This window comes from Aphelocoma coerulescens, chromosome 1A (genome assembly GCF_041296385.1).
Source record: "Aphelocoma coerulescens isolate FSJ_1873_10779 chromosome 1A, UR_Acoe_1.0, whole genome shotgun sequence".
Classification (NCBI taxonomy): Eukaryota; Metazoa; Chordata; class Aves; order Passeriformes; family Corvidae; genus Aphelocoma; species Aphelocoma coerulescens.
In genome coordinates this window covers 4,935,589-4,962,053 of record NC_091014.1, presented here as the reverse complement: position 1 = coordinate 4,962,053, position 26,465 = coordinate 4,935,589, and the positions used below count along the sequence as shown (strand labels likewise).

Below are 26,465 nucleotides of genomic sequence, written 5' to 3'. Positions count from 1 at the left end.
TAAAATATTACTGTTTAAACGGTGATGTTAAAACTGTGTAAGACTGAACCAATATGATTATTGAATTTGCATTAAGTAGTTAATGAGATATGATAACTAGGGTGAAAAACCACAGCTGTGTTTTTGGGAAACACCTAATCTCATCTGATTGAGTTTTAAGAGGGAAGAGGAAAATATCTAATTTTCCAGGATATCTAAAAGATCGATGAAGAAAAAAAATAGTGGAACAAAGATCTTCTGTACAACTGGTTCATTAACAGACTCCTAACACTGACCAAATGCCTTGTTTTGCAGGGAGAAAGGACATCTGCAAACCCATTTAAACTGAGTGGTGTCTCTGTAACCCAAATTCTGGCTCAGCTAGCAGCCTGGTATAGTCCTTGAACACGGCACATCACCTGGACTGATGTATTCTGCTTCTCAGCAGAGATTCCTGCTCTTCCTTACGTGACCCAGAAGGGAAAATTGAGCAATAAGTGTGGATGTAGCCTCTGAATAATGAAGTTCAAGCAGACATCCTTACATGCACTACCATAAGTTTCTGGGAAGAGCTTGGCTCTCTCCAAGGCATTATCTCCTGTCACCCAGCATCACCATGTCCTTGACACCTCAAATTGATTAGGGTGCAACTGGGGACAGACCATGGTCCTGTGCTCTTCCCAGAGCTGCAGCAGGAAGGGCACTGATGGCTCTGGTTTAACTCTACAGTGTGCATTAGTGCTTCAGTTATTTTCCTTTTCCCCAAACCCTAGCATCTGATACAGCCCCTCTGTGGCTCCACTGTGGTGTCTCTCTTTTTTTTGTCTCCCAAGGACTGCCAGGAGCAAACCTCTGGATGTCGTGCTCCAAACTGTGCCAGGTGTATCACACACCAAGCCCTTGTTCTTCAGTAGAGATTACTGCAGAGGAACTACTAATACCACCTCCAAGAAGATACACCACAAGTGCAGTTACCTGATCTCCACTGCTCAGATCATCCTGAAACGTTTAATTTTCCTTGCATGTGCTCATTCGGCTCCTCTCGGCTTCCCTCCTGAAGTTTCCATTCTGAGAGCAAGCAATCCCTCCCTCTGGATATATGCTCTTTTGTTTTCTTTTTGGATGCTAGCAAGCAATTTCAAGTAAACTTAGAAATGAACACATTTAATTAGTTTTAATTAAAATATATTAAACATTACTAAATTTTTTGTTATACTAAATTTTTAAAAATGGCTAATAATTTATTAATTGCGTATATACAATCATTAAAAATATTCCACTTGTGCAATGCATTTTATAGCCACATAACACATAGCAATATAAGATGCTATATGGGCTCAGATTAGGGTAATTCATCTGTATTATTTCCTTTGCCATATGTAACCAGATTATGCTGTTGTCATTTAAAGAACACATACTTTGCTGTAAATGAGACATGAACATAAAAGGAAAAATAAAAACTGGAGAGAAATTACTTGTGTTTTGCAGAATAAAAGTTGCAACTTTGACACAGCACAGTGAAGGTAGGTAGGCAGCTCGATAGAGAGCTAACATTCAAGAAATATAAATCCTTGATAAGTATAGCAATAATATACCCTCAAATAGAAGTGTGAGGGTAAAAAATCTTGAAATCTCCACTTATATCTCTAACTTTCCTTACATTACATCAGAAGGTGTGATGACAGGACAGCTCAGGTGCCTCACTCTGCAGCAGGAGGCAATGAGGTTCAATAGTGCTCTGGATTTTTGCCAAATGTCATTCTTTGTCAACTCTGTGGTAATTAGGAATCTGTCTCTTTGCATGAGGAAGCAAGACTTCTCCTTGCATAGTGTTTCTTATAGAAATCAAACTGCCTTAGATATGTTCACGTATCATGTACCTCTGGCCAGGAAAGGTTCCAGGTTTAACAAAGCTTTGGCTCATTAAAATGACAAGGTTACAGCTCCTTCCTAATGCCACAGAAAGGAATGACCTACCCTTCACAGGGAGAATGGCACTAATGTAGCTGTTCAAAAAGCAACCCCGACCTCTGTGGGATGCTGGGACACCAAATGCAGGGAAGGAAACAAAGTCATCTAATTCTGGAGAATAGTGTTTAGGTGTTACCTGATCACTGGCGTGTTCTCCCCCTGTTAATTTGATACTAAGTGGACATGACTTATTGCTGGGATCTCTCCCTCTGGAGTTCGCTTGTTCCCTCATCTCTCTTGTCCTTTCAGAAAAGATTATCAGGGAAAACCAAACTTACACCAATTAAGGCAGCAAAGAAACTGCAAAACTGGACATGGAGAGGCTGCAGTAACTCTGAGAAGTTTGAGCTGCAGTCAGCTTGAGACAAGCAAAAGAAAGCAGGTTTTTAATCTACATCTAAGCTTTTCCTCAGAAAACCAGCATCTAGAGTCTTCCCCTTGAGATACTACCAGTATATTTCATCTCTTCTAAATGACATTAAAAGGTAATAACAGCTTAATGCAAAGATGTGCTGCACTGAGAAACAGATCTAAGACAATGAGGCTCTAGCAGAAAGCTCCTCCGTCACTTAACAATAGAGAGTGAGAATATTTTCATTTATATTCACTTAAAAAGGAAGTCAGAGTCCTGTGACTGCATTGATAGGAACGATGTACACACACTTCTTTGCCTTGAACTAAGGAAAAAGGAGCTGGTTCTTTCAGATGGAGTGGCAGTACACAGAAGTCTTCAGCTCTGCCTCCCTTTGCTCCCGATAAAAGCCTGGAGCAACGAACTCTCAGGAGATTAGCGCACACACACGCCAGCTCCAAAAACTTTAGGCAGCATACATGTTCCTTTGAGTCTTGTACATGTGTTGTGTATAATGTGCTCTTTTTGATATTAAAAAGTTGCTAAGTTGTTCTCAAGCTGGAAAGGGTTTTCCATTTAGATAAGGCCAAAGCTACTGAACAGCACAAGCACATGTCTAACACTGGAGTCTGAGAGCAGCACAAGCGCTGGCCGTTCCACCAGGCGCTGATAAGAATGATTCCTTTTTATACAAATCCTACTGGAAGTTATTTAACCCCAACATTCTCCTGGTGGCACTGCCAGCATCACCTTCCCACATCCCATACCCTTCTTTCATAGCAGATTGTAACCAGTTATCCTGTCCCTCTGTTTGGCTCCTTGCATTTAATCACTCTAAAAGTTCACGCCTTTTCTATACGTTGACTGCTAAAAATTCCCCATGGACATTACTGTCTATATTATGCACAGAGTCAGCCCTCACATACATGAGAAAGGAAGAAAACTCTGAGATTAAAAAAACAAACATTTCTATTTGTCTCAGTTTCTCCACTGTCTTGGCAGCACCTTTGGATCAAACATGGTTCTCCCCTCCGCAAACACAGATTTGACACCAGGATGGGCTCTACCCCCTGACATGAAAGAGCGTAACAATCTTGCATTTATTTATCATCATTCACACGTACAGGTCTAACACCAAGCTAGAAAACACACATGCACTGCTGGATTTACCCTGAAAAAAATAAAGAGAGGCTTGCTGAATGCTTTCAGTGAATGGGACTGGCCTGAGCACAGCATCCCTTCAGTTGCTGCTGAAACACAGGAATTGTGGTGGGAGGATGTGGCGGCTACTCAGCAGCACAGAACAGCATCGAGTGGTTTCTCCTCCATGAATTTGAAACTGCTCGGGGCATTTAAGTTGGCAGAACTCTATAACCCAACTGGAACCATGCCAGCAGGGTTCACATGCTGCTCTTGAAAAGTGAGCCACAGAGGCTTTAATCACCACAAGTGGCAAGGACTTAATTTTTCATCTCATTTGAAATATGCCAGGGCTCAACAGCAGACCGAGCCTCTTATAAAATGCCATCTACTAATCAACACTGTCTCCTGCTTCACTGGATAGCCTTGGATGTCTCCTGTTAGGAGTCCTGCAGCAGCCCTGCTAGGCTTAGCCTGTGACCTTAGCCCACCATGGAAGGGCACAGGACACATCCCACACACAGGGCATATGGACCACTGATACCGCAAAATTCAATCTCTAATTTCATCTGACATTCTTCACTTCCCACACCAGTGGCAGCATTCTGCCTTTGGCCAGGCAGCAGGGCTAGATTTTAGGACCACAGCTGTAGCCTGGCATCCCATCTGTGTGACATTCCACCAGGAGATCTAGGAGATGTGATGGGAGCTCATCTCAGCAGAGATGGTCCAAACATACCAGCAAGGAGCTCAGCACAGTGAGCTCATGTCAGAAGAAATATCTGTGAAAAGGAAAAACTCCTTAAATAGATGTGCTCCTTGCAAAACTGAAGTTTACACTGAGGTTTTGAGGAAATTCAGTGTTTCAGCCTGAATCACTGGCAATTTTAAACAGATACGACACATAAACTGTACTCTGTGAAAATCAGCTCATCTAATGGAATTTTGTTGCTTGCAACGTCAGTATTAAGATACTTATCACTTTTTAATTCACATGAAGTTTACTTTTCCCAAGAGTCCTAAAAAAATACTGAATTGTGTCAATACACGCAATATTGTGATAAACCCTTCACATGCATTCAGTTTTTAAGTGTAACTGAACTATATAGCAACACCATTACAATAAAATTCCATTTTGTTTTTTCAGCTCATCACAACCAATGTGATTTAATATCATGGTTTTAAGGGCTTTGGAAAAAAAAAGGTAAGGTCTGATGCTACGAGAGGATAAATGGATGCCTAAATCTTACCAAAATCTAAATAGATTCTTACTTGTAATTCTAAAGTTTCTTAAACCACCCCCCTGCCCCCCTCTCCCCCCCAAATATCCCAGCTGAAGTTCCCTGGTCAAGGGTATGTGATTTTATTTGTACTTTTTATCTTAAAAGATCCCAAAGAATATACGTACATGTTTTGATCAAACCGAAAATATTTGTTTGTAGAATACTTTATACACATCCCAGTAAAAGGTAATTGAATGTAAACTTTGCTGTTCTGAAATGTAAAGCCTGTAATACAAAAAATTAAAAATGTATGATAAAAACACATTGATTTTCTTTAACACAGCAAAAGAAATTAGTTATTTCTGAAAGCTTACAGATGATCTATCACCTCCAGCCGTATTGTGATTTAAAATACTCAGAGCAGAGAGAAAGCCTCTTGAGTGACTGTGTTAAAAAGTTTCCCATGCAAAACCAAATGCATCCTTGTTTCATATTTAATTTGCAATAGGATCCCCAGCAGCTGAGCTGTGAGAGCTCTCCTGGCTGGTGCCTTGCTGCCTGCTGAGACAGGCTCCACACGAAGGGAGCACACGATTGAAGCCTAAATTCTCAGAGCTGCACCTCAGCTCCCTTTAAAGTTAATCTGAACACACTGGACTCCAAAGGAAATGAAAAGTGAGTTTCTCTCCCTTCCTATGGCACCGGGACTTCCTGTGTTTTAGCGATTGGTCAAGAACTATTATTTCCTCCATGCTATTCCCAATTGTGACTGTCAGACGTAATTAGCGTTGTCCGCACACAAGTGCGAAATATTTGTTTAAATAAGCTTGGAACCAAAGTCCAACATGCACAGAAACCTGGAGAAACTTGGAGAATATTAAAATTCAAATATGCTGTGCCTGAACGAACATGCTGCTCTAAATATTTAGAAATGCAAAGTTCATTTGCTGAGATGAATATCCATAAAAATCTATGCAAGATAAGGGGTATTAAAATTATTCACTCTCCAGTTCAGGATGGATTATTTGGCCAATCTGTTAAGCTGTACCTCTCAGACACCCAGAATCAGTACCATCCTCCTCCCCTCAGGGAAAAGAGCTCATAACGTTTGAAGAAAAGTATGCTCCATCCCAACTGTAGGAATACACATGAAACACTGAGTCTTCCTTTAACACAACCCTTTGGAATGGGAAAGTAGCAGACATCAACAGTGAGAATGCAGAGGGCAAACAAGTTCACCAGAGAAAATAAATTAAGCAGAATGCTGCAGATTGTACAGTGGCCAGAATAAAGGCCATTTAAGTTGTTCTCGACCTCTTTCAAACACACACATGCAGAGCCGAACTTCAATTTATCTCTCCATATAAAATACCACCCCTGGCAGCGTGGCGTCATCACTTATAACTATCATTGAAGCATTAATCTCAAACCAAGTCAGAGAAATTTGTGACTTACTCTGTTACCACCTCAAGACCCACTGTTTTCCAGCCTTGGGCTAAGTACAAGCCAGATCCAGCCCTGCTCAAGTTTGACATTGCTCCTTAAAAACACAGGTATGCTACGGTAGGCTTTGCCTAACCGACCCAAACAATGCACATTTATACACAACATGCATACAGGGTTACATTTTACCCAGTCACGTTGTTCAAAGAAACGGAATCCAAACTAGAGAAATACAGAAAAATACAGCCTTGTCAAGCCATCAGAAAACCATTAATGTTTCTAATGAGTGCAATTACAAAAATGAAAGATTCTGAAAAAAACACGGCTAAAGATGAACTTTAATTATCCATGCACCTGGATACATGAACCGGGGTTATGTCTCCAAATGCCTTCGCATTTGAACTCTCCCTGTTATCCATCCAACTTTGCATTTCCCCAAGTCTTGCAGAATTAACTGGAATTGCCTACACACAAAAATGAGTTATCCCTTCCTAATGACTTACCCAGTCACTAGCATTCTCTTTAGCTGAGAGTTGGAGAAAACAGGAGCATGTACCAAAGGTGAAGACTGGAAGAAGATCACCTCTAACGTCCCTTCCAACCCTAATTCCAAGAAGACACTGAAGTCAAGAGCTGTATGGTAAAGTGCTTATCTGTGTGTGGCAAAAGACAAATAATTCAAATGAGCTTTCTTAGTCATAATTTTAAAAATTAGAAGGCAGAATTCCTTACTCTTAACCTGGACTGTACCACATGCAGAAGCTTATAGTGAGTCATTCCCCTGATTAATGCAAGGGAGATACGGGGTCCCGTAATCCACTCGTGATCTTTGTCTAGACAGTGATTTTTTTCTGATGCTAAGATCAAGGTTAGGCTCAGCCATGCTTGAAAAAGTGCACACAAACACCAAGCAGTATCTATTCCCAAATAGCTCCAAGCATGGATATTTTTCACAGGAGGTAAGAAACATTTCTGACACTTCAGAAGTGTTTAACTGAGAAAAGTTACTCCGCAAGTAACACTTCTCCGGGCAGTTGTGTAATTCAGAACAACTACCTGGAGGGCCAGCTCCTGGATTCCAGGTGTGAACCATTCCCTGTGTCCACGTAAATGCCACAGTCACTAATAAGCAGCAGGAGGATGCTGGCATTGCTTAAGGCCACGTGTCTCAAAATCAGACACAAGTATGAGGTCTCAACCAACATATTCTACATCCTAGTACAAAATTAAGGCTTGCTTGGGCTATGAGACATTTCTCCAAAAGTTTGGCAGAAATGCCTGTGCAGGGAGGTAACAATCAAATTTGTGGCTTTGCTCCCAGTAGCTAAACTGACTTTCATATGTTTTTTAAGTGCCAGGAATTGTTAGCTATCACTAACATTTTCATTAAGTTAAAATATCCTTGGTGTCAGGAGTCAGAGGAAGAAAGAAAAGTTGGATTAAAGAAAAATAGGAAAGGCTCCTGCATGAAAAGACTGAAAATATAAAAAGTTACCTTGCAATAAAGTTACAAGGCCAGCCCTTAAAATAAGCCAGTTGTGCTTCTCTTTTATCCTGCTTAAAGAATCAGCCAGACTTTCCATTTCCCACTCTCTTCCCTCAAGTCCCCAAAACCACTCAGGGCCATAAGGGAAAGTCTGACAGGCCTGAGAACAGTAACACCCAGCTATCAGACGATAACCTAATTTGAAACTTATGCTTTCCAAGGCACAAAGGTGTCTGATGATCCAGCTGAAATAAAATCCTTGAGGCATAGCTGCAGTAGACAGTGCAGGAAGCAACACAGGCACTAAACAAAGTCACAAATTGTCAGAAAAGGGAAAAAAATGATCTGACGTGACGAGTCAAGACAAGTGACAAAAGTTTTGCTGAAAAAGGATCAGTAGGAAATTAAAATCATGACAGCATTTCTGTTCAAAACACACAAGACAATAGAATCCTTTTATCACAAAGTCCCATTTTCTCCTCCAGTTTTATTCTAACCAAAATTGCAATTTGCACATCACAATGCAGTGAAAGGATCCATGACTTTCACTCCCATTCCATGTAAATAATTTACTGCAAAAGGCTGGCTTTTATCAGTCAACTTCTGCATTTTGCAGTTTTTATTTTTGAATCCTTAAGAATCACTAACAACTTGTAAGTTATCTAAACAGGTCAGAAAAACAGAAAAATCTTTGTGGGAAGGTTTTAAAAGGATGATATCCCCTTGAAACGTTAGCTTCATTTCAATTGCTGCATGCAGCAAATAAAACTAGATAGCTTAATTAAGAAGCTAAAACAATAAATTTTCACAATGCTGAATTGTTATAGTTAGTTTCACTAACTTCTTACTATTACTTGTAAAAAATGGAGGCAGTATATTTATAAAATTTATTTTCTGATTTGCTTCTTCATGTATAGCCAGGTTCCACCTGGTTTATTTATTTTGAGGGATAAAACACTTAAAAGACCCCAACAAACAAAGCCATGAAAATTCATCACAAGCCTCTCCTACAATTAAAAAAACCCGTTTTTAATCTGTTTCCTTCGTTCCCCACTTCCAGCTGCCATTAAGTTTCTCAAAAAATAGCAAGCATTTTGGTTTTTTTTTCCAAGGACATCAATTATTAGGAGAAGTTAGGTACTAGTCTCCTAGACAATATAAAATAGTGCCTGTCTCTGCCTCCACAGTCTACGGATCCCAGCTATATGATTTAGTTCCTGCCACAGATAAAGTTTTACTATGGCACTTATTACATTGATTTTTTTTTTTTTTTCTCCAAGTGCTGCAAACTAAAGAAGCTCTCCTGTGAAAGTCTATTTAACTCCACATTTAAAAAAACCCAACTTCATTAAATTCTTACTTGCAGGATTTCACTGGAAATTATGGCTTCGATTATGATACAACTTCTTAAGAAAAGGTAAAGATACAGTTGTCCTCCCAATTACAGCTTTATCAGCACGCCTTCCAGAAAAGTTATTTTTCTGTCTAATGGCAAGATTTAAACCAGGCACATTTTCTGTACACTTTTTTTTGTTCCTGTCTTGTATTTTCCTTTTTTCCTTTGAAACCTCCCTCTCCTATTGGCTCTTTCCCAATACCTTTATGCCGGCTGCATCTCAAGCTTGGCTGCTTTTCTCATTTTGTCTGTTTCTCCTGTTGCTCCTTCCTTGCTGGGCTGATGCAGACGTGAGGATCACTCCTCACAAAAGCAATCAGAGTCTGAGTCTGCACACACTGCACACACAGCTAAAGGATGCCTGCGAGTATCAGCAACCAGGCACGGTGAGCAGCCAGGAGCAAAATCTTCACAGTCTGGCAGGGCTTTAACTCCTCAAACTGCTTGAATACACAGTACCTGTTTGTCGAGGAGTGGTGCTTTCCTAACCACCTATACTGAAAAAGCTCTGTTGAAAAGATCATTGCTGCTTTAAAATCATCAGTGCAGCTGCTAGAATGAGGGAGAGTTAGTCTGTGGGGTTAAACTAGACCTGGGCAAAGGCAGAAAGGTTTAAAAGTGCCATCAGTGAGACCTGTGTTACCAAAATGGCAAAGCGGATACCCCAGGATCCCTTTAAAAGCCCATCACATGCTGATTTTCAAAGAGAGATTGGTTTTGTTCAACACTTGGAGAAACCAGAGATTGAAATCACTCTGGTCTGAGATCCACAACTTGCTACATTCAGTTCTGGCCACAGAAAGCACTGCCAGACTGAATGGGCAGTGATAATTCTAAAGTTCTGATCTATTTCCCACTGGAGCTCGACACTTATACTATTTGTCACTCTGATGCTTAATGCTTTATACAATCACAATTCTAGCACTGGTAGAACCTAGACACAAAAATGTGTTCTTTTGATTAGCACCTGGCTTCACCAGCACCCCCGATTCTCATCAATTCAAACAAGATCAGCAGCTACCACGGCAAACACTAGAGATGTGCTGAGATGAGCTGTAATTTGACAGCTGGGTTTCCATGCTTCCAGGTGGCTGGAAGCATCAGGTTTTGGTAGGTAACAGGTTCTAACATCACATAAGCAGTAAAGAGGGGAAAAGGCAGGACTGTAAGAAGATCAGCAATTTTATGCTTTGATCTGACAGGGAAATAAAATGCTCTGACAGGAAAGGCTACAAATAAATCTGAATTTGTAAACTGTGCCAAGAACTTGTCCTGACTCAATGATCAGAAATACAATGCCAGTGCTTAAGCACACATTACCAGGTATGAAAGACAACAAAATGTAGTGCCTGGTAAAAATTACATTCATTTCCAGATCGTTTTTAAGGGAAAGGAGCTGAACCTCTAGGAGTGGGAGTGAAGTGGTACGAAGCAGAGGACAGAAAAAAATGTAGCTGGAACTGAGGAGAAAGTCTGACTCTCTAAAAGCTACCCTTCTCCCCACAAAATATCTAAACTAGTGGGAAAAGACTCTCATGCCTTCTGCCTCATCTCCCGCTCATGTGCCCCAGCACAATTACGGTGTAAAAGAGGAACGAGGGTCTGATGCAGACACCACAGACTATGAACAGCATTGCACACACAAAACCAACGTGCTTTCTTCAGTTTTCCAGACAGAGAAGTTGGAATGAAGTCTGTGACTTCAAAAAGTCACAAAAAGAGAGCAGTTGACATAGAGTGGTTATTTAAAACAAAAACAAATTATTTTTTTTTTTTTAAACGAGGTAATAAAAAGGGGCAGCAAGCACAAGTAGAAATTAATTCCAGGAAGTTTAAAAATAAGGGTACTGTGGCACATGCAGGAATCCCACCTCACTTTCCTTTGTTTTAATCATGGAGAATGCTACATGTTCTTACAGCACCAGGACTCAGGGCTCTCAACATTATCACAAAATGTAATTGTGATTATTATTAGCTGTGGAGAAGTATCTGGGCTTTCTCAGCTGGCCTAGTTTCAGCACGAACTGTTTTGATTCAAATGCAATCAACAAATTCCATGAAGTTGATTTATTATTGCAAAATGTATGTTCTCTTGCATTAAAGCACAAGAAATAAAGCATGACCATCATGTTTTGTAACTAATTTATTTTTTTCTCCTTTTTTAATCTGTCTTACAAGTTTACCATGACATTTTAGTGACAACAGTGCTAAACTAACTCAAAAACAAAAAGGAGACTAATTAAAAATAGGCAGACAGCTAACATCATGATACATTGGCATAAAATTATCCCTTCAGTGTCCTTTGTAAAAGTACTGCTAAAACCCCAACATCTTCCATGGCAATACTGAGTCAGATTGTTTTATAATATATAGAATTATATATGCAGATCGTCACAGCTTGAGCATTTGGTTAGAGCTTGCACTCCATATTAAAGGAAAGATACATTTTCTGTTTTCTTGGAACAAAACATGTATCACTGAACTGAACTCCCGACTGACACAAATTAGAGATCTTGAAAACTTATTTGCCTTCCTCCCTTTTCCCTACAATTTCAGGAATCACTCGGGGCTCTTTCAGAATTTCTTACTACTGAGTACAATGAAGGAGATGGCTCCTCTCAGGCTGGATGGGTTTTTTGCTCTTATGGATTCTCTGGCAATGATAACTATGACATCTCTTGAGCTGCTGGGCAGCCTCTGTATAGCCTGAACCACCACCAGTTCTGGAATAAGTGGAAATAAGGAGTTGGTTACATGTGCAGAACTAAAGGACTTTTGGGAAGGAGGGTAGCAACACCTACTGGTCGTGGCGCAGACTGAACACGGCTTTGGTTTGGTTTTTAAATTAACAATACTGAAAAAAGAGATTTTTTTTTTTACTAAAAGTCGTGGCTACATTATTGCTAAAATATATCAGCACTCGTAATTTCTGACAGTAAACAAATATTTGTACCTGAGCTGAGCTTTAGGTTTCTATATAAAATGGGACATAACGAGTCCTGCTAACGACTCCTTTAAGTCACTGAAGGATTTACATCACACACCCTAATGTGCACAAAGCCTTCCTCCATTATTAATTATTGCCTACTCAAAGCAACTCAAATAATATGGACTGCACAATCTGAGCAGCTGCATATTTCTTTTCTACACTATAAAATATTGCAAAGTATTTAAATGGCTTCTGCAATTCTTCAGTATTTCTACAATGCAGTCCTTTAATTTGCAAAAGTAGGTTTTTCTTCCAAATTTTACTGGGAATAACATAGAACAAAACATATACAGCAATTTTGTGATCCACCTCGTCCCTTTCAAAAACAAACCACAGCGCACGAACACCATTTTCAGAAAACACTTAATTCAAAATTAAAACGTCCTCAACTGTAAATCTTTTAAATCAACTATAACAAATATGCATTCAGCAACTGTTATTTAATGCTTCCTTTAAATTTCCATTTAAAAAAATATTTTATTCATTTTTACAAGTTGTGTGTATCTATAGGTCCTCTGATACACTACCCTTAGGCATCAGAAGTTTTCCTGGTTCTCATCCAACTTCGGAAATAATATCTTCTTGCTTCAGGTGTTAAAAGGATTCATACATTATTTATAAGGACTGCTAAAATCTAACTCCTGGATCTAACTTGTGAGAGAAAGAGTATAAAAAGTTACATATAGAAAAAAAAGAAAAAGCACAGCTGTCCCCATTTCAATTTTTAGCCTCTCTTTGTGTGCATTGTCAGGCTGAGTCTGTAACTCTCATCTCTCCCTCCCCATGCTCAGGTATTTGTCTACAGCTGCTTTGAGCCTCGCTGGATTTGACTTTTCTTGCATATTTTAAAGTATGATTTTCCAAGGGGAAAAAACCTACAAAAACTGCAACACTGCTGGGCAACTTGTTACACTTCAAAGATGCCAGATTTCTCTGACAGAATGGTGTTTGTTTACTTCCTGAAAATCAGGCTAAAGAAAGTAGCCAGATCAGGGCAGCTAAAATCCCTATTCACTTCTCAAAGAATTCTTCCTCTGTACTCTTCTTCTATATACACTGTGCACATATATGATATTTACCTTTTGTTTGCCTCTTCCTGGTTTGAGAGAGTTCATTGTTAGATTTTTAAGACAATCCTTTTAACAAACTTCACAAGGGTGAGAATTTAGGATCTCCTTACCAAGTTAAGAAAGTATTTCTGTTTTGAACAGCAGTTCCATTTCCTGGGTTGTATTAAGGCAAAAACCACTGAAATGCTAATGATCTATAAAACACAACTAAAGGAAACAGAAAACTGAAGTCTACGGAGCCTCAGAAATACTCACCAGGATAAGTAAGTCCTCACCTTGTTACTGGAATAAGCATATTTGCTCAGAACACACAAAACTCAGTACCTGTTCCTCAGATACCTGTCCCTTATCACAATTTCACTTGGTCTAACTGGAGCATGCAGCAACTGCATCCTTGTAGCTGAACATGATGTAAGAAAGCCTGAACTCACACTTTCTACGGCTTCCTAAATCACTGGAATACTGCCCCGTGCCACACTTGTAGCAGCACAGCAATGGATTTCTTTATTCAGTAAGGTGATGTTGTTTATGTTAATCCTTACACCAGGTAGAATTTTTACACCTATTTCAACAGGCAGACTTTGAGACCTTAGTTCTTAAAAAAAAGAATATGCAAATAGAGCATGATAGATGTTCTGTTCCCAAAAAATTCTAAATTTAACTATCTCGTGCAAGTTGCACTTGTTCCTTAGACTCTTTCGGAAAATTAAGTTCTTCTGCCTGGGATTTTTATACCCATAAGCTTATATATATATTTATTTCCACACAAAGTACAGTTGTGTGCTGTTCACTATTCAAACGGAAAGTCAGACTGGGTCGTATTTCTTAAAGGTTTATCTTATTAGCAATCAAGTCTCAAACAGCTGAAAAATAGAGAAAACAATTTTGTTTTTTCCCCTGCCACAGTCAAAATTCTCAGGTTAGTTCCAGCTCATAGCACTTTTATAGTTGGCTTCATTGCTTCCTCAACCTTTGCCTCTGTGGGACAAGAAAGGGAAAGAGCAGCTGGAACAGTGAAGATGAAACCCTAATCAACATTAGCAACCACAATTAGAAGCCAGTACAATGCCTCTAAAATACTCTTACTTCCATATTTTGAAGCTGAATTCGTTTTAACTTGAAAATGAGGTTTTTTTGGTTTTGGTTTTGGGTTTTTTGGTGAAATTTGTTACAAGTAAGGAGAAACAGCTGTCAGGAGCAGGAAATGCTGTGCCAGTCTCACCAGCTCTTCCTTTTCCTACCTTTACCAAATTACAGAAGCTCTTGCAAGATGCATAAGGGGGAAGCTAACACATAAAAGGTAATGCAAAGCACTCATTTCTATTGTCATCTGAAAACTTAAAATTTAGAATGCATTATAGAAACAAGGGTTAACACGGTGAGTTTTTGGCACAAGTTAATCTGGAAAGTGAAAAGAGTGGAAAACAAACTTGCCACAGCACTGCTATCTGTTTTGCAACCTTGCTTGTGTAACACCCCCCAGGTCCTTCCTGAGCCACTGCCATGGTGCAGCACAGCTCGAGCTGCTGGGGGATGCCCACAAATACCCAAACACACCAAAACTGAAAGCAAAGGATTAATTTGGCACCTTCTTGAGAGGAGACAATAGGTGGCAGGTAATCAGGGATGTACTCCTTCCTCTCTTCCGCATCCTTACTTCCCGGCTGGGGGAACTGTAGGACATTGTTCTTGCTGACAGGGAACGAAGGGATTTGATGTGCAAAAGTGACAGGTTCGATATTGTGTATGTAATCTTCCAGCTCATGCAGGTTAACCCCCATAAGCTTGAAGGCATCGCCTACGTCATCCAAAATTGGATCTGTGCGGCCATCTGGAACAAAAAAAAACAACAGAAGAACAATATTTTCACAAAAATCGAGGTTAAAGTATTTGACCTGAAGACGCTTCGAGACTAGTGAGTCCCCCAGCTCACCAGCAGTAAGACAGATGGATTTACCACCCCACAGTTCTACCAGGTTTACTTTCAGAAGGGTTTTGTTTTGAGCCATCACTTTGTTTCAAATCATACCATTAAAGAACTGCACTCCAACAAGCAAATCAAGCCAAAACGAGGGAGCAGCAACAGACAGCTTTACCTGGCAACAGTCAATTAACACCACATGACCCCCATATGCAGAAGGTGCTCTTTACCAGTATGGAACAGATCAAACATTGTTTCTCAACCTACAAGAGGAACAATTCCAATTTTTTGAACTGACTATAGTTTACAGGGAAAAAAAAAAGTCTTTTGATAAATAAGAAACCTTCACAAAGTATCTTTCCACCAGATGAAATCTACAGGCTTCAGAAACCATGAGCCCCTTTACTAAAGGTTAGCTATACCTCCTGGATAAAAGAAAGGAATATTAAGTAGTGGTCTGATGAGGAGAGAATATTTATATTAAACTTCAGGGGCTGATTTCCTGGGGTGCAACTTAAGTTTGATTCGACAGCAAAAATCTTACTTTCTTCACAAAAAGCACAGTGAAACCTCACTGGCCAGGCAGCTGGGATCTGTACTTAATATGATCTCCAAGAAAACAGTTCAACAGAGGATGCAGTTTGTGCTACACAATTAACTTGGCTCAAAGCTTTAAATTACACTTGCAGAAAGTCCTCCAAGTACCTTAGTTTCCCTGACTTGACAAAGGAAAATCCCTCGAAAGGCCTCTGGAGGGAGAACTGGACACCTGGCTTTGGCAGCCAAGGCACCACTTCAAGTCTCTCCTTGACTTTTTGTAACAACAATAACCCAAAACCAATGCTGTAAACCCCAAACATGATTTTTAATTCAATAAAATGATATACTGAATGATTACAATTCTGTAGAATTGGCTTATGAAGATATTACATCCCTACATGATGATAAGCTGTGATTTACTTCAAAAAGGAATTACGGAAAAGCAGCCCGTGCTTATTGAAGGAACACAATGGCTATTGTGGAGCCCTGGCTCCAGATAATGGGGGGATGCTCTTTTGTTTGTCCTTTAACCTAATCTCTTCTTGGTTTATCTCGAAGCTGAGGCAGCTGAGGGGGCTGGTTCTCACATCGCTGCATGAATTCCACCCCCCCAGCCACCTCATGCCTGCAGGTACATTTAGAAAATGAGAATCTTGTTCTAGAATTTCCCTTCTTCAGTCTTGTGGTGAAGATAAGGATAATACTCAGATTATGGGGTTGATTCTCAGTTCTCCAACACTGGCCTCTTGTGTGACTCTGGGTAACTCTTGCGAGACTCTGTGTCTCGCTTGTGTTTTAATTCTTTCCACAGCTAAAAGGGAGATCAGACCAAGTTACTGCCAGTTTTACCCTGCTGTATCTGGAATGTGAACAGGGTGAAAACCACTGCGGAGTTTGTGTTTGGGTAATACCTGGTACATGTGCAAGACCAGTTTCCTCTGCAAACTCCAGACCTGTATCCACATAATTACATGAGGATATCACCACTCCAGAGTAGTTGAGATCCTTATAGTTATTAGGGGGGGGGAAAAAAGCATGGTTTATGCTTAAAAAATTAAATTCAGATAGTTGACACCACTAAGAAATTTTGAGTTGTTGCTTTTAGTTGCTCTTCAGGCTATGAAGGTACCTGTGAACTCACTGAAGCATCTTCTAAGGTGTCAAGATTGAACAGGTACAAGTTTGACAGGTGAAAAGAAAAACTTGGGGAAAACTTTTCAAAGGTCTTTTCCTAGATCTGCACATGATCTCTTTAACCTCCAGAAAAGTGTGCTGACATGATTAGCAAGTGATAAATGCTAAAAAGGAATTCCTTCAACAACTGCTTTTTAAGAACACGTGGCAAAGAAGCAGCTACTAACTGTAACTGAAGCATGGAAATATTTAACAACTGTATCATGAAACAATTATGTGTGTTAGAAAGTGGGTTCAAAAGGTGACCAAAAAAACCCCAAAGAAGATTCAATTTTCCCACAGCTTTGACATTTGCCTCCAAAAAGACAATGCCAAGTCATAAGATTGATTGAAAGCTGAAAACAGTGTTTAAACCTGCAACTGTCAGAGGGATGAAAGGATGGAGCAGTTAACCCTTCTTTTCAAGACAGAGTGTCCTCAGTGATAGAAGTGTTGGAAAAAGTTTCAGGTCTGTATTCATATCTGTATTTAAAGTCAAACCTATTATCAACTGGAAATTATCACAGCACAAAAACGTGTTAAATGTAATTTCAGGTTATTCATCAAATAAAGACTTTACACTCATTTCAACAATTTAGCATTTCTCTTCACTCTCTGGCTTAATAAAAAAATCAGTAAAATAGCAGAAGCCAGACAAATGAAAGGGAATGCTGACAAACATGCAACCTCTCCTGCTGTTTCATTTAGTCTTAGGCTTTTTTCTGTAAGCAAATGATGCCAAGAAAAAAGTTTAATCTGTGCATACTGAACTTATCTCACTATTCTTCAGATATCTGCGCTACCCTCAGTTTAAAAACTCAGATGCTGAAGCCTCCCAGTGAAATAATTAATCCAATGTCACATAGCAAGTCGGTGCCAGATCACAAACACTTCAGAGCTTTGGTTTCCAGTCTCTTGCTGTTCTTTATACCACAACGCTTTAAATACTATCATTGTTCAGGACTGGGAAGAGGTGGAAGGAGTTGGGAATAGTTTATCCAGCAAGTTACAACTCTCCTCCTTATACCCCATCAACAATGAACTAGGAAAATACCTTTCTCACAAGCTTTTAAGCTGCACTGTCTCCCTGAATGGGAACTGAGTGCTCCAAAACTGGTAAAGCTGTGGCAGCAGCAGAGCTAAATTAAGACCACTTGGTCTCAAAGCAGCTCACCAGAAACCTGTGGGAATGGCTGTGCAGCTACGATACTCTCAGCTTCCCTGGGCATGAGAATAAGCACCAGGTGAGGAGGAATCTGCACACGGAATTACATCCCAAAAACGTACTGGACTGAAATGATGGGCAAAGAGAATCCAGGCAGAGCAGAGTATTTGTGTGGAAGGTTATCCAGCCCTGAGCCCCACTGCTCAGCATCACCTGCAGATGAACCAACCTGTCCACAAGAAAAACCAAATCAAACAGAAGGAGGAAGATGGAGCACTAAACTCCCCTACAAACAAAGGTTTGGGTTGTGCGGAAAAGGAATTTTCAGAAGCTCCTAAAGCCTAGTTATTTTTGCAAAAGTCACAAGAATTCCTCCAGCAAACAAGCTGGCCAGTGCTCATGTCATCCAAAGGCACTGTGAGGGGGTGTGTAGGAGTTAGGGAACTGTCTTACTTTCCTTAAATTAAGTCTCAGGAATAGCTGATTTCCTTTTGTCAAACTTGCCCCCATCACCTCCTCCTTCCTGGCCCAAAGTTCATATGAATGAGTGAATATTTAATAGGCGAGTAAGTACAGAACAGAAGAGCTTTTAATTTCATGCCAGGTTTCTTAAAGGAAGCAACTACAGTTCTGTAATAAATATACTGAGAAAAATTAATGAGTCACCACCCATGCAACATGTAGACATGTTATAAATAGCTCAGCATTCCCCCTTTCAGCTGCTATAAAAGAGATTTTTTCAAATTTTAACCAGCAAATTATTAGGTATAGCTCCTTGGTATTTTAATTACAGGCTCTATCACAGATTCCTTGTGCTCCAGCACATCACAAGAAGTTACTCCAGGATAACTGTTTCAAGGAGACAACACTGCTTCCATCCAGTAAAGTCATAAGCATGCACAACAGGTTATTCAGTAAGTATAGATGCCTTACTTAAATGCACTTAAGTGGGGAAAAAATGATCCTATTAATGTAGTCACCAGACAGGCAAAAGCATCTTCTTGCTACTGGTGCTCAGAGTCTGCTCCTTCTCCCAGTAACCTCAGAAATGTCAAGCAAAAAATACATGTTGTCTTTCTTTATATAAGTAGCCAGTAAGAAGTTAATTGGGTCAAAAACATCAACACTTAAGGTTATCAGGACAAAAAATGTCCAGGATAGATCCTCGCTACGAAGTCACTCAAAGACCAGCAGAGGGAATCAGCTCATTTAAATTGATCACCAAAATCTAACCCTTTGATAGAGATTATTATTGTATAGTGAGAAGAATGAAGTAACTAAAAAAAAGAACAAAACCAAAGAAAACATATGAGGTAACTTTGACATTACAAAGAAATAAAAAATTGGCTGATGCCAGGTGAACTCTCTCCTCTGTGGTAATTGCCAATGAAAATATTGATCTGCTGTTTGCATTCTCCCTTTGCTATAATCAAGTTTACAGGAGAGACTGTGCAGACACTGAAGCAGTTTTGGAGCCAGCTCTGCCTTGGAAAACATTTTGCAATATCGGCAATTTTTCCTTCCAGTTAAAATATTGTGCTCACCAGATCAGAACCTGCCTTTCAATAAAAATGCAGTTGCATTAATAATACCAATTTCAATATAGTCATTAATATTTTTATATGTATACATAATTAGTATTTAGTCCTGCAAAGAGCAGAGACTTGGACTCAATGATCCATATGGGTCCCTTCCAACTTGAGATATTCTACAATTCTATGTTTGCATGAAAATAATCTTCAAAAAGTAGTCAAACAATATGAAACTGAAGACCAACTTTTAAACTTTATTTCCTAACTGTCAGCAAATCTCAGGAAGAAAAGAAATATGAAAGCACAATATATCCAAGCATATGCTCAGCACTCAAAATTGAAGGAAAGAGTATTGTAAAATCCACTACTAGATTCCAAAAGTTAATTATCCAGTTTATTACACTTCTTGATTTAGCAGCAGATAATCTAAATTTGTCCTGTTGAAATATGCCCAGGTGCCCTCAGTGATAGAAGCTAAGTAGCTTCTATCTGACTGGTTTTTAGAGCAATGTAACAGAAAAATGAGACTTTGCAGGGCATGAGCCACAACTGCCCTCCTCATCCCTCCCATGAACTGCACCACCCACATAAATATAATGGAAACTGAACTCCCTCACTGGTATGTTAAGAGGTAAAACATGATATATTCTGCATGTCTATAACCCACCACCCCACTGCCAAGCTACAATATCTAAATTCATGGCAAACAAAGCAGATTCTGATCTGTCCTCATGGACAGCTCCCCAGTATAAAAAAACCCAACCTATACAATTCAGAGCAGATAACCCAAAGCACCAGCTCTGGCACACCTCTATCAAACCATGAGAAATTGGAGTGCAAAACAAAGTGACACCTAACAGGGAGCTTTTCCCTTTTCACCTCTGCTTAAAACCAACAACAATGCAGAACTCTGCTCTCAGAAACCACACTACATCAGTTTGTTTTGCAGCTCGATACCCTAATTACATACTCCAACACTGGTTTTCAAATATTTAATTTACATTTTAGGATAAAACAGCACCCAGCACATTGAATAGTGTTCCTCTGACAAGCTTTCCACAAATTTGAGCAGCATAATATGGTGTACTTTAAGAGGAAAACCCTGATTTTCTCCCTGTTCTGCCTCTCCTCCACCCCCAACACAGCATTCAGAAGCATTTCACGGCATCAAACACATCTCAAACCCGCTTTGCAAATCCTTTTGCCTTCTCTTTGCAGCCACAGAAGCTCCCATCAACTACAGCTACTGCAAATGCAAAGAAACAACAGCAGAAAAGTAATGAAAATCTTGAATGTAGCTCTTCTAATGGGATGTAACAGCTGGAACAAAGATCTAACCCAGCTGGGAGAGCCATCATTTTCTTCTGCAAGTGAGAGAACACGTGAGCAGCGATGACAGGCTTTTCACAGCGATACCACGGTGTCTCAACTACGTCAGAGTAAATCCATTCAGTTTGGAACACAAAGATTATGTCCCTCAGCTGACAGCCCTGCTAACTCAAACCCCACTGGTTTGACTCCGAGATAACGCCCTGACAATAAAGATGCTACAATTGGAATTTAATTAATTCTACTTATGCAAAACCATGGCAGAATTCAACTCATTCATCCAGAGCTGGGTTTGTACAGCAACTTATTTTAGGAGCAAAAGGAAACAATTCTGAAATCGCAGGGAGATGTCAGCTCGGTATTAAGATGTCGTTTTACAAACCTTTTTAAAGAAAGAAATACAGGGATCATTTTAAGAGAGGCAATACAAAAAATACCACATCACTGGCATGAAAACAGCGTATTCCCCATCTCCGGGGGAAAAAAAAAAAAAAACAACAACAAAAAAACACCAAACAAAAAGATAGTGATACTTGTGGTACTTCCTTCCCCATTCCCAGAGGGGAAAAATGCCTTTCCCCACCTTCAGTAAGGAAACCCAAAGCAAGAGAGGGATAACTGAGCTCTGCAAACTTCCAGAAGCACCAGAAGGAGAAAGTTTTATTTGCATCATCTCTGTGTCTTTTCTTCCCAGTCGTACAAACATCTTCCCCAATATTTGTACTAACCCTATCAAAGGACAGCTCTGACCAAGCCCACGTGAGCTTCTTTTTCACCCCATAACTCCATCCTCCCAAACACTCTCTGTTGTCTCCTTTAATTGCTTTAAAGATCATTTCTATGTGGATTGGCATACAAACTTCAGAGCTGCAGCAGCTGCACTTGTGCTGCTCAGAGATACAGGTTAATATTGCACGGTCCCATTTCTGGATGAACTTGTTCTCAAATTTGGGGAAAGCTTGTACAAGTAAACCTATTCAACCTGAGAAATCCAGTTTGCAGCACCAAGTCCCTTCTAAGCTTGGTGACACTGGCAGTGCCAGACTCAATCTCAATTATTCCTGAAATGATGGAGCAGAGGCAGGACCAGGTACACTCAGCACATCACTTTGCTTCATGGGGGATCCCTGCAGCAGTGAAAACTTCTCTTGCCTTCTTCAGAGAAGGGACACAACTTCCAGCAACAGCACTTCTAGCCTGTGGTTGCTCCTCTCCTGACCAAGCCACCCACACTGTGCTTCCCAGCTCCGCACACTCTCCAAACTCCCCCCTGCAGAGGAATCCAACACACACAGGCCTCACAGTTCCTTGGATCTTGAAGCTGCATCCAACCCTCCAGCAGCTGACAGCAGCTTGCCTCTGATTTTCCTCTCACCTGTGGCTGTGACACCTCATTAGCACAGTTCCCACAGCTTGGACAGAAGTGCTGGCAAATGCTCCCACTGGTGCTGCCCATCCCTGTTACCTCTCCAGTAACCTCCTGCAGGCCACAGCACATTCTCCGAACTGGTGGTGGCTACAGCGGCCCCAAATCCACCATCAGTGAGTCACCTTCTCCCTGTCCAGCACTTCAGGCAAGCAATCAATTATCCATTCCAGATCCAACCCCTGCCAGACCCAACTACTCTGACCTCTGTCCCAGGGGCTCTCCAGGACTTTCCCCTCCACAAGTACAGGACACATGCAGCAGCTGCCCCAATGCCACAGCTCTCCAGCGTGCCAAAGGAAGGGGGAACATGTCCCTTTTGGCACAGGAGGCACAAGCAGCCCTGTTTTTCCAGGCACACACGGCCTACACCCACCTCTCCAGGGTTCCCTTGCTCCCCAAAGTCCCTCTGCTATGGAGATTTCCCTTCATTTCCCTCCTAAAACTTACAGATCCAGCAGGACCTCTGTGCACACCAATCTCTGCCCCATGACACCCTCCCTGCCCCACATGTAGGGCAGCAAAGGCCTCCACACACACAGACTCATGACCCTCCAACCACATTGACAGCCTGAGCCTTGCTCCACATTCTCCACAACATCTGCTGTGTTTAGACCCAGCAGTGACCCTGACAGCCTCCCTCTCCTGCCAGAATGCCACCTGCCCTCACCCTTCCAACCCATCAGCACCCCTTCCTGACACTCCCAGACCCAGCACACCCCTACCACCCTCTCATGCCCACTTGCAGCATTACTGACCCAGAAAGCAACTGGACATCCCATCCTCCCACACCCCATGTTCTGCAAGTACCAGCAGGACATCCAACCCCTCAGTACTTCCACTGCAGGCTCTGCAGGGACACTCACAATCCCAAGGGACACACAACTGCATCCTATACTATAGACCCAGACCCAGCAGTGGTACTCCCTTCCCAATCTCATCAACACTCACATACCACACTCCTGTGTGACACAGCCAGCAGTCCTTGGCATTGATTCCCAGACTTCTCTTCTTTCTCTTCTCCCACTTGCTGTAAACTTACCCCTTCCACACTCCCACTCCAGCACCATCTCACCCCAAACCCAGTGAGGCCCTGGGCATCCTGCCCCCCACCATCACATCCAGCTCCTTCTGCAGCACCTCAATGGCAGCGTTGGCTAACTCCAGTCCCCCACACATGCAGCCAAACCTCTTCCACTGCATCCACATGAGGACACTCATACCTCATGCCACGTGCACTAAATTATCCCCAGCCAAATCCACCCCTTCTGTACACATGTACTCCACACCCACCATGTGCAGCCCTGTCACACTCCCACATCCTATGCACTACAGCTCCACTTCCCCCAAGAAACATCCCTGCCTTCCCACATTCCCCATACACGTGTTCCCAGTCCCACAGTACCACTGCTTCCCCCCTCTATACACACATTCCCAACCCAGAGCACTCCAGCCCCAGCAATAGGACTTCCAGCCACACCTCTCCCTACCCATGCAGGAGGGAGTCCAAACCTTGCACCCTCCAACCTCAGCACTTCCCCTTGTGCCAGAACAATGAACCCTACACATACATCCCCACCTGCAGTGGGCCCCCACAGCCCCATCACCACTGCCCCCAGAGCAAAAAAGATAACCCAAAGATGAGCCACAACAACACAGCACCACATCCTCCCATGCACACATCCCACCAGGAAAGGGGACTGGCTGCCCCTTCTCCCCCCAGTTCACCTCCCTTCCAGATTCAGAACAGCCCAGCAATAGGGCCAACAGTCCCCTCTCCCCCTCCTGGACTCGTGTCTCCCCCTCCCCAGCACCCTACACGCTGTAGCCGAAGACTGGGACAGCTGCCCCAAGTCCCCAGACCCCAGACCCACAGCCACAGAGCCTCCTTTCCTCCACCTCCAGCCCCACAGTCCCAACTCCTCGCCCATACCCAGACCCACTGCACCACAGTCCTCCCCGGCATCAGGGCTCCCTTGCGTCCCAGCAGTGCCCCACGGCTTCCCTCCCCATCCTCTCAGTCCTGTGCACTGCTCCACAGCCTGGCTCCCCTTCCCCACAGCCCCCAGCCCCGGCCCACGGGCTGACCTTCCCCAAACCCACACCTCGCACCCACTGACCCACAGACCCCAGCACTGCCCAAACCCCACCTCCCCGCACTCTCCTGCCCTACCCAAATGACCACACCTCCATAACCCTCCCCTGCCAAGCACCCCCAGCTCCTGGCACTGCCTGACAAGCAGCTTCCAGCTGCCCCTCCCACGCCTCCACTGATACCCCACAGACCCCCTCCCAGGGCTGCCCAAATCCACCTCCCTGTACCCTCCTGCCCTGTCCCCCAGCGCCCTGCGCTGCCCAAATCCCACCTCCCCGTACTCTCCTGCACTGTCGCCCAGACCCCAGCACTACCGAAATCCCACCTCCGTGCCCTCCTGCCCTAACCCCCAGACCCCAGCACTGCCCCAAACCACTTCCTTGTGCCCTCCTGCCCTGCCCAGATCCCACCTCCCCGTGCTCCTGCCCTGCCCCGGCAGCCCCCAGCGCTGCTTCCTTGGCGGGATGGCCGAGACTGTCAGGGCTCACAGAGCTCACTCAGTCTGGACTCTGCTCAGCAGGGCCACTCACAGTGGCCTCCCAGGACCGTGTCCAGCCGCATCCCCCCCGGCCCAGCCCCAGCCCGCACTCACAGAGCTCGCAGTAGCGGTGGCAGCCCCGGCCCAGCCCCTGCAGGTACCGCTGCAGCACGTCGGTGAGGAGGTCGCAGGCCGAGACCTGCACCGAGTCCCAGCCGAGGGCCTGGCAGATCTGCGCCACCGACACCCGCAGCAGCCAGCGGGAGTAGGTCTCGCACATCCCGCCGGGGCCGGGGGCCGCGGGAGCTCTCACGCACCGCCCGCCACCGCCGCCATCGCCGCCGCCATCTTGGCGCCGCCCCGCCCCCGCCAGGCAGCGCCGCTCCAGCGCCGAGCGCATCGAGCGGGGCGGGGCGCGGAGCGCGGAAGCAGCGCCCAGTGCCCAAATGCCGCGTCCCGCAGCGCTGGGGGGACGCGCTGGGGTCGGGATAATATAAATAATCAATAGCAGTATCTCAGTATCGCCAGGTGTCTCCCCGTGCCTGAAGGGAACCTACAGGAAGGTTGTGGCAAGACTATTTACAAGTGTATGCGGTGACAGGACAAGGCGGAACGGCTTCAAACTGAGAGTAGTTTTAGACGGGATATGGGGAAGAAATTCTTCACTGGGAGGGTGGTGAAATATGGACACAGGTTTCCCAGAGAAGCTGTGGATGCCCCAATCCTGGCAATATTCAAATATTCAGGTTGGAGGGGGCTCTGAGCAACCTGGGTTAGTGAAGTGTCCCTGTCCCTTGCAGCGGGTGCAACAAGATGATCCTTAAGGTCCCTTCTAACCCAAACCAGCCCGTGAGTCTATGATCTCTATACATAATCTCAATACCTCCAAATAGATATAAATATCTCAATATATCCCAGTGACAGCTGTCAAGAGGATGGTGCCAGACTCTTCTAAGTGGTGTCCAGTGACAGGACACAGAGCAATGGTTATCAACTAAAACACACAAAGTTTCACCTCAGCACGAGGAAGAACTTCCTTACATGGTGGGTGGCAGAGCCCTGAACACACTGCCCAAGAAGGTTTTCTCATTTTTTCTTTCCAGCTGGATGGAGGAGGCAGATGTAAGCGCTCGCCCTCGCTGTGTTTCCCCTCACTGCAGGGTTAAGTCTCCTCAGGCAGATCACACCTGCAGCCATCAGGTGTTCACTGTCAGGACCTTGGCATTAAACTTTCTGGGTGAAGACCCTTAATTAAATAACTGGACAGCAGATGGAGGGAGGTGATTCCTCCCCTCTGCTCTGCCCTCTGACTGCAGCTGGAGTCCTGCATCAGTTCTGGGGAACTCAGAACTCAAAGGATGGAGCTGCCAGAACAAGGCCAGCAGAGGTCACAAATATGCCCCGAGGAGTGAAATACCTCTGCCCTGGACACAGGCTGAGCGAGCTGGGATAGTGGAGTCTGAGGAAGGCTTCAGGGGGAACTTGGAGCCCCTTCCAACACTTGAAGGGGACTTGCAAGATTACCTGTAAGCAGACAGGTATGTAAATAATGATATTTAAGGCCAAGATTACCTGGGCAGTAGAAACATTAGCATGAGAACACCAAAGCAATGCGGAAAAAGTGTTACTGGGTGAGTTGTTTAATTGGGAAAAAAAAACAAGTAGGGAAAGGATGGAACTACAGTGGCAAAAAGGATCCAGAAACAAAATTTACTGTAACTGAGTGGTGTAGGAGGCACAAGGAGAAGCAGCAGAGC

At 43.0% G+C, this 26,465-nt stretch overlaps 1 protein-coding gene across 2 annotated transcripts in view; it reads right to left on the bottom strand.

Moving 5' to 3' along the window:
- The window catches only part of TAF3 (TATA-box binding protein associated factor 3), a 114,668-nt gene extending 89,603 nt beyond the window's left edge, over window positions 1-25,065 (bottom strand). For both annotated transcript variants that reach the window (XR_011156149.1, XM_069034629.1), the window contains exons 1-2: window positions 24,823-25,065; window positions 14,638-14,880 (exon numbers count right to left, since the gene is read on the bottom strand). Coding sequence is in view for 1 of the 2 variants with exons in the window: in XM_069034629.1 (XP_068890730.1) it covers window positions 14,638-14,880; window positions 24,823-24,988 (409 nt within the window). In the remaining variant the exon portion in view is untranslated. The remainder of the gene's footprint in view (window positions 1-14,637; window positions 14,881-24,822) is intronic.
- Window positions 25,066-26,465: the final 1,400 nt, after the last annotated feature.